The sequence below is a fragment of the Pongo abelii genome, chromosome 13, assembly GCF_028885655.2.
Source record: "Pongo abelii isolate AG06213 chromosome 13, NHGRI_mPonAbe1-v2.0_pri, whole genome shotgun sequence".
NCBI lineage: Eukaryota > Metazoa > Chordata > Mammalia > Primates > Hominidae > Pongo > Pongo abelii.
This window is the reverse complement of record NC_071998.2, coordinates 92,413,393-92,422,241: the sequence shown is the minus strand read 5'-3', so window position 1 is coordinate 92,422,241 and position 8,849 is coordinate 92,413,393. Positions and strand designations below refer to the sequence as shown.

The 8,849-nt window shown below is 37.7% G+C and overlaps 1 protein-coding gene across 1 annotated transcript in view; it reads left to right on the top strand.

Annotated features, from left to right (window-relative positions):
- Nucleotides 1-8,849, top strand: part of BAAT (bile acid-CoA:amino acid N-acyltransferase) — a 31,087-nt gene that overhangs the window by 18,708 nt on the left and 3,530 nt on the right. The window contains exons 2-3 of the mRNA XM_002820049.5: nucleotides 1,081-1,605; nucleotides 4,217-4,419. Of these exons, the coding sequence (XP_002820095.1) occupies nucleotides 1,140-1,605; nucleotides 4,217-4,419 (669 nt within the window). The 5' untranslated portion in view covers nucleotides 1,081-1,139. The remainder of the gene's footprint in view (nucleotides 1-1,080; nucleotides 1,606-4,216; nucleotides 4,420-8,849) is intronic.

The window sequence follows — 8,849 nt, the reverse complement described above, 5'->3', positions numbered from 1 at the left end:
AAGGAGATGGCCATTTCTTAATTTTTAAAAGGTTACAAAAAGCTCAGCAAGACTTTTATGTGCCTGAAGGGCCTGTCAGCTTCTAGTTTTGCTTTCCTTTGGGTAAATCCTAAGTACAAAGCTATGGATGTTTTTTCTCTAGACAGCAGTACACACACCACCCCTTTTGTTCTTTCCAAAGATTTTTTTCTCATTCTTTTGAGAAGATCCTTCTGGGTTTTTTTTTTTTTTTTTTTAACTTTTATTTTAGAATCAGGGGGTATATGTGCAGGATTGTTACATAGGTATATTGTGTGATGATGCTGAGGTTTGGGGTATGACTGAACCTGTCACCCTGATATTAAGTAAAGTACCCAGTAGGTAGTTTTTCAGCCCTTGCCCCCATCCCTCTCTCTGTCCTCTTGCAGTCCCCAGTGTCTACTGTTCCCATTGTCCATGTGTACCCAATGTTTGGCTCCCACTTATAAGTGAGAACATGAGGTATTTGGTTATCTGTTTCTGCATTAGTTCACTTAGGGAAATGGCCTTTAGCTGCATCCATGTTGCTGCAAAGGACATGGTTTCATTTTTTCATGGTTGTATAGTATTCCTATTCCATGATCCCTCTATTTTTTTATGTTCTGTTGCAGGTAAACTCTTGGATGCAAGGCATTCTGTTTCCAGGACTTGGGGAAGGGATTAGCATGAAGTCAAATGTCTCATATATATATAAACGTTCAATAAATAACCATATTTTCAAATCCACATCTTATTTTTATCCTCCATTGTACGTGATTTTTTTAAAGTTTCTGTATAACAGATTGTGTTATCTTCCTAGATGTATTGATACCATTCATGCATATTTTGGCTGCTGCTTCTTTAACAGTGGTTCATTATTGTTATAAAATTTGTCAGCTTGCTTACTGTCTTCTAGAAATTCGTTGAAAGCTCTCAGGTGTCTTGTACTAGAAGACTATATCAGGAAGTTTCTAAAGAACTAGAGGGTTACAACTGACTCCTAAGTGGTCTGAATGCTGATTCAATTCACCTTTCATCAACCCTTATCTCTATTTTACTGCTCCTCTTTCTTTCTTTTTTGAGGTTTTGAGGTTTTGCTGAAGATATTCCTGAAGAATCATCCCAGGTGCCACACTAAAAAAATGATCCAGTTGACAGCTACCCCTGTGAGTGCACTTGTTGATGAGCCAGTGCATATCCGAGCTACAGGCCTGATTCCCTTTCAGATGGTGAGTTTTCAGGCATCACTGGAAGATGAAAACGGAGACATGTTTTATTCTCAAGCCCACTATAGGGCCAATGAATTCGGTGAGGTGGACCTGAATCATGCTTCTTCACTTGGAGGGGATTATATGGGAGTCCACCCCATGGGTCTCTTCTGGTCTCTGAAGCCTGAAAAGCTATTAACAAGACTGTTGAAAAGAGATGTGATGAATAGGCCTTTCCAGGTCCAAGTAAAACTTTATGACTTAGAGTTAATAGTGAACAATAAAGTTGCCAGTGCTCCAAAGGCCAGCCTGACTTTGGAGAGGTGGTATGTGGCACCTGGTGTCACACGAATTAAGGTTCAAGAAGGCCGCCTTCGAGGAGCTCTCTTTCTCCCTCCAGGTGAGTAGAATTACTCTGCTTATTGTTATTCTTGTTTTTCCACTTTAAATACATTATCCATCTAGAAATTTAGCTTCAATAGCTTGTAGAATTACTCTGGTTATTGTTATTATTGTTTTTCCACTTTAAATGCATTATCCCTCTAGAAATTTAACTTAAATATGGATAATACCTAGAGCACTGCTTCCTGCCTTACAATCAATGTTAACCTTGGGTCAGAACAAGAATGTGGTAATATTCTACTCCAGCTCAAGTTTCATCTCAACAATTCTGAAGCTTGTCTAAGAATGTGACTACATATAGTTTATGGAGTCCCTACATTATGGGCTTTACATAGCTTTGGATTTATGCTAAATTTTTCTGCATTGAAGCCAAGATGGGAGGATTAATAGAGGCCAACAGTTCAAGACCAGCCTGGGCAACATAGCCAAACTCTTTCTCTATAAATGCCAAAAAATTAGCTGGGTGTAGTAGCAGGCACCTGTAGTCCCAGCTACTCAGTAGGGGCTGAGGAGGAAAGATCTCTTGAGCCTGTGAGGTTGAGGCTGCAGTGAGCCATGTTCCTGACACTGCACTCCAGCCTGGGTGACAAAGCAAAAAAAAAAAAAAAAAGGATAATACATGCAAAATGCTTATCATAGAACCTGGCAATACTAAGTACTCAAAGATGAACAAATGTTAGACAAAACTTTCTATGATCTGACTTCTGCATACTTCTTCAGCCTTATCTTATAGCTCTAATCTTATAGCTATATGAAGACCCTCATCTTGATGTGATGGAAACCGTATCCCAGATCCTTGTACAGGCTCTGTCAGGTTGAGTTTCAGTTTAGGCATGGGTTATTACCTTGTGGCCACAACAAGCTGGAGATGAGATGGACTGAAAGATTGCAGCAAATATAGAGGATGCAAGAAACTTTGTACCCTCTAGCTTCATAAATATTACATATTTATAGACTATTCCATGAATCTAATAATATAGCATGCTTCCTAATGGCTATAAAACTTATCAGAACACTCATAGTTTCCCACAGAAATCTCCAAATACCAATAAATAAGTGGTTTAAACATCTTTTGGTACATTTCTCAGAGTTTATTGTGGGGCCAAATAAAGCAAAGTTAATTTCTCAGAAGAAAAAAAGCAATAAAAGCTTTCCTTTCCAAATTCACCATAACCCATGTACTTGTTCAGATAAATCTGAATTTTTAAAATACCCAGTAAATAGCATGTAGACCACTTTATTATATATAGGGACCAAGAATTAAATGGCACAAATTGCTGTGCCTCTATTATCCCACCCCAGTTAAAAATCTGTTTATTGGTACAGGCCTTCCATCTTGGGATGATGTGCTGGTTTAGGGTGTGCTGTTTGTGAATCCTCTTGAACACTGCATGTGCTGGGTCTCCTGCTTCAAGTGTGTTTTCTATAGGGGGAACAAAAGAGAGCTGAGTTGTGTGAGGTTATAAGGAGGTTGAGTCAGATCACAAATATTTCTTGACTGTAACATTCTTCCAAGATAAAAGACTCAGTACTTTTAAGTGTTCCCTCATTCTTGTCAATCAGATGGTAAAAACATCTTTATTCATTTATGCAAATGATAATTTAAAACTAAGATATATTCAACATCACTTTATTTATTCTTTATTCATTGTACTTCATTATAGTAATTTTTAAAAATTCTCAGTACTCCTTTAAATCAAGCCACTCCTTTCAAATATGGATGGCATCACTCTGTCTTAGTTAAAACCACTTATAAAAGAATAGAATATCCCTAATCAATGCATCGTAAGTTTCTTTCAGTGTGTGGGCTCTGCTTTATTTTGGAAAAAAGCTGCCTATAAGGAGTGAGTGTAGAATGATAATCTGGCCGTCCCTACTTTTTACCATGTGTCAGCCTGCAGAAAATGAACATGGTGTTATTGAATAAAAGGGCTTATCATTTACATAAGCTTAAGTGTAAGATTTCATCACTGTATAGTCAAATGAATGTAGCAGAGCAGTGTTAAGTCAGGATTTTAGCTAATACAATCATTTTTAAAAAATTTTTTGAACCATGTATTTCTTTGAGAACTAAATTAAATCTGTGGAACCTCTCATAAGTAAAATTCACCTATAAATATATATATACCATATTTTGCATATATTGTAATTTCAGGATCTTCATGGATTTCCTAGAGCTTATTTGTATACTTCTTTATAGGTTAAGAAGCCCTGGCCTAATTTATATGCCTTTCTTTACAACAAGAGTATAGAAACTACCGTGAATTCCCATTTCCTCAGCTGCAGAGAGTAAATATGTCTCTGAATGTAGTTCCTAGTCAAACGTCTAGATATTGTGTCCCATTATATATTCAATGGGCCTTAATTCTGCCCCAGGTAGAAGGCTAAAAGTGTTGGAATTATATTTGAATATTTAAATGTTAATTTCAAAATTACATTTGAATGTAATTTTGCATTTCTGCTTTGTGTTCTCATGTTTTTATTTTCTTTATTTATTTTATCTTTTCTTTTATTATCTTATCATTTGCATTTCTGCTTTGTATTTTCAAGTTTTTCTTATCTTTTCCACACCTTCTCTTCATGTACAATTCTGTTTTGTTATTTTTCAGGAGAGGGTCTCTTCCCAGGGGTAATTGATTTGTTTGGTGGTTTGGGTGGGCTGCTTGAATTTCGGGCCAGCCTCCTAGCCAGTCGTGGCTTCGCCTCCTTGGCCTTGGCTTACCATAACTATGAAGACCTGCCCCCCAAACCAGAAGTAACAGATTTGGAATATTTTGAGGAGGCTGCCAACTTTCTCCTGAGACATCCAAAGGTAATTTTTGCCTTTTCAGTAGGTTTGAGTCCCTCGGGTTTTTTGTTTTTGTTTTTGTTGTTGTTAAGAGACAGGGTCTTGCTCTGTCACCCAGGCTGGAGTGCAGTGGCATGATCTGACACGTGGCCAGAAGCCTGTGCCTTTTGATACTACAATGTGCACAGGCTAACTTCCTATGCATTTTGTCTTTCTGAGCAAAAGACACTGGATGAGAAATAAATCATGTGAATTATAAATAACATGGGCATGAATAGAATTTCAAGTTCACTGAGAATCGTACTTGGAAGTTAAGAGAAGTCATAAGATATTATGGTTATTCTTTAAAAAGGGACTGGCTGGGTGTGATGGCTTAAGCCTGTAATTCTAGCGCTCTGGGAGGCCAAGATGGGAGGATTAATAGAAGCCAACAGTTCAAGACCAGCCTGGGCAACATAGCCAAACTCTTTCTCTATAAATACTAAAAAAATAGCTGGGTGTGGTAGCAGGCACCTGTAGTCCCAGTTACTTAGCAGGGGCTGAGGAGGAAAGATCGCTTGAGCCTGGGAAGTTGAGGCTGCGGTGAGCCATGTTCCTGCCACTGTACTCCAGCCTGGGTGACAAAGGAAAAAAAAAAAAAAGAGAGAGAAAAGAAAAAAGGAGAATGCATGCAAAATGCTTATCATAGAACCCGGCAATACTAAGCACTCAAAGATGAACAAATGTTAGACAGAACTTTCTATGATCTGACTTCTACATACTGCTTCAGCCTTATCTTATAGCTCTAATTATTAACTAGCTATCATTTTTCTCATCACTATACTTAACTGGACAGATAATCTGTATTTCTTTGAAGAATGAGTCTGAATTTTTAGTTACTTATGAGCCCTTAGACATAATACTATTAGTGCTTTCCAATCCATATGGCTTTTAAAATTTTAAAACATGTGCTTTGCTACTATGATATGGGATAGAGTTGGAGTTTATTAAACCTTGTTAATTGCCCAATATTTTTTCTTTCCTTTCTTTTTTTTTTTTTTTTTTTTTGACAGAGTCTCGCTTTATCGCCTAGGCTAGAGGCAGTGGCACAATCTCAGCTCACTGCAACCTCCACCTCCCAGGTTCAAGCAATTTTCCTACCTCAGCCTCCTGAGTAGCTGGGACTATAGGCGCGTGCCACTACACCTGGCTAATTTTTGTATTTTTAGTAGAGACGGGGTTTTGCCATGTTGGGAAAGCTGGTCTCAAACTCCTGACCTCAAGTGATCCACCTGCCTTGGCGTCTATTTTTTTTTAATAAGAATTGAAGTAAAATTAAATCTCCATACTACATGGTTTTTTATATAAGGATCACCAAGATATAATCAGGTTTGCAGAAATAAGATAAGCAACAATTACTGACAATCTACTGATGTAGTGAACATTTTAAATGGCTATTTTTGATGCATATAATGGAACTGCCCTTGAAATGTCAGTCAATATTATCATTATGAGCCTCCTTCCTGGCTTAGATGAGAAGTGGAGAGGTTATGTGATTTTCTTTTTTCACTGCCTTTGCCTTGTTCCCCTTATATTTGCTGCATGACTTTTTCATCACTGTTCTTGCCAGTGTCACATAGATAGCTAGTTAATGATTAATCCAGGCCTGGAAACCAGATTTTTTTCCCTAGACTCTGGGGAAATTCCATTAAACCTACTTCACATTGTCTCTTCTGCAGGATGATAGAACAGAGATCTTTCTTGCAGGTCTTATTTCTCTATGTGTTGATTTGAAGTAACTTCTAAGAACTCATAATTTCCTGATCCCAAATTTTGTGGTAGAAGTTGTAACAAGAGTTACTGTTTTAAAAGCCTGCACAGATTTGAGTCATGCTTTTTTGTTCTTTCATGTTATACTTGCTTTTACTTTATCTTTCATAGCCAAATCCACTCTGAGTTCCCATCTTTCCTTACCATAACTGTCATTCTCTATCTTATATATTAAGATATAGGATTGGGAGGGGTGGGGGAGAAAGGTAAGTCAAAGGATACAAAGTTTCTGTTAGACAAGAAGACTAAGATCTGGTGATCTGTTGCACAGCATGGTGACTGTAGTTAATAATAATGTGTTGTATATTTCCAAATTGCTAAAAGATTAGATTTTAAATGTTCTTACCACAAAGAAATGGTAAGTTTGTGAGGTAATGGATATGTTAATCATCCTGATTTGTTCATTCCACCATGTATATATGCACTGAAATATCACATTGTGCCCCATAAATATGTATAATTATTATTTGTCAATTAAAAATAAAAATTAGGCCAGGCACAGTGGCTCATGCCTGTAATCCCAGCACTTTGGGAGGCCGAGGTGGGCAGATCACCTGAGGTCAGGAGTTCAAGACCAGCCTGGCCAACATGAAGAAAACCCAACTCTACTAAAAATACAAAAATTAGCCGGGTGTGGTGGCGGGCGCCTGTAGTTCCAGCTCGGGAGGCTGAGGCAGGAGAATTGCTTGAACCTGAGAGGTGGAGGTTGCAGCGAGCTGAGATTGTGCCACTGCACTCCAGCCTGGGCGACAGAATGAGACTCAGTCTCAAAAAATAAAAATAAAATAAAAAATAAAAAATTAAAATTAAAATTAAAAAAATACAGAATTTCAGAGCTTGAAAGGAACTTTTAATTGATTCAAGCCACCCCTGTTAAATATACGGGGTAGGAAATAGAGAATATATATGACTCATTCCATTTGTTTAGTTGTTTTTTCCCTCTTACCCTAAGAATTTCTCACATTTTCATCAGCTTGGCATGAGTTGTATATTGATTCATGTGTTTCTAAGTAGTAGGGAAAATATCCCAAACATTGGTTTATAAAATGCCTTTAAAATGTAGGAGATCAATTAAAATAAATACAGGAAGTCAACAAAGGTTTTAGAAAAGTGATGCTTCTCTCTAGGACTCTGAGCTTTATTTTGTGGCACAAAGAACAATTTTCTTTAACTCCTCCTTAGAATTCCCAACCAAATTGGTAACTGGGAGCAATACACTCAATACTCAAAAATAACTCATGAACATGTAGTTTCCTTTTCATTTTTACTGCTGTTACCTTAGTTCAGGACAGTATTATTTCCTGCTTATATCAGTGCATTAAGCTATGGCTTTTCTGCCTCCATTTATGCAAGTCAGAGTTGTAAAATGGGCCTTCCTAGAACACAACTATTTTACTCACTTGCTTAAGAGTCTCCGTATTTATTGTAGGATAAAGGCCAGGCTTCCTAGCATGTTAGACAAAACTTCCTATGATCTGACTTCTGCATACTTGTTCAGTCTTATCTTATGCCCATCCTTAAAATTTGTCCTAATTTTCCTCCTTTGTTAGGAAAAAAACTGAAGATGCTTAATATATCTTTCAAAGCTATGCACCATAAACTTGGTGTTTTCTGTTTCAGACTTATTATGTTATTTCCCACCTTATACTCTAAATTAAAATAATGAAGAACTACTTGTGGTTCCTCTAAATGCCTTGCTCTTCATTGCCTCTCAGTTTTTGCATGAGTTTCTCCCATGGTGAATACATTAGGAATGTTTTGGCTACATTTCTCAGAAAAGTGGCTGATGGTGGCTTAAACATCAACACAAGGTATCTTATTCTCTTACATAACAGGTTTGGTGATACGTGGTTCAAACTTTGGCTTAGAAACTTGGTGTAGTTTTTGATCAAGGAGATTAGATTGATATTTCTGCAATTTTCTAGCCTTACTCTGAAGGTCACAAAATGACTCTGGCAGTTTCAGGAATTAAGTCAACAGGCCAGCATCCTAGTCTGAAAAGAATGATCATAAACATAGGCTTTCTCTTCATGATTCTGTGTCATTTTGCACGGGGGGAAAGAAAAGTCCTTAGTAGAATATGTTGGCCTTAGAAGAGAGGCTGAGAAAGGGAAATAGATTAGGATCCATCAGACTTTATCCCTTGGGGGCTGGATATATTGCTATGCCACACAAAATCAAGGTCATATTAGCTTTGAAATTGTGGAGAATGGCTCCTGTGTAGGCAACTAACAGTGTCTGCTATACTCAGCATAGAATACCATTCCTTCTAGTTGACTTTCTTTTTATTTTTATTTCTTGAGACAGGGTCTCACTCTATTGCCCAGGCTGGGGTACAGTGGCACAATCATAGCTCACTAAAGCCTTGAACTCCTGGGCTCAAGTGATCCTTCCACCTCAACCTCCTGAGTAGCTGGGCCTACAGGCACACACCACCATATCCAACTAATTTTTTAGTTTTGTAGAGATGGGGTCTCACTATGTTAACCAGGCTTGGCTTTCATTTTTTAATATGAAGACTCATTTGTTTTGTAGCCCATTTCCTCTGACAGCCTTTCTTTGATCCTGCCTTTATTCCCTGCTAATCTGGGTTGGCAGTCTAGCCTATATGCATTCTTATATCATAGAATTTATGATGCTCCAAT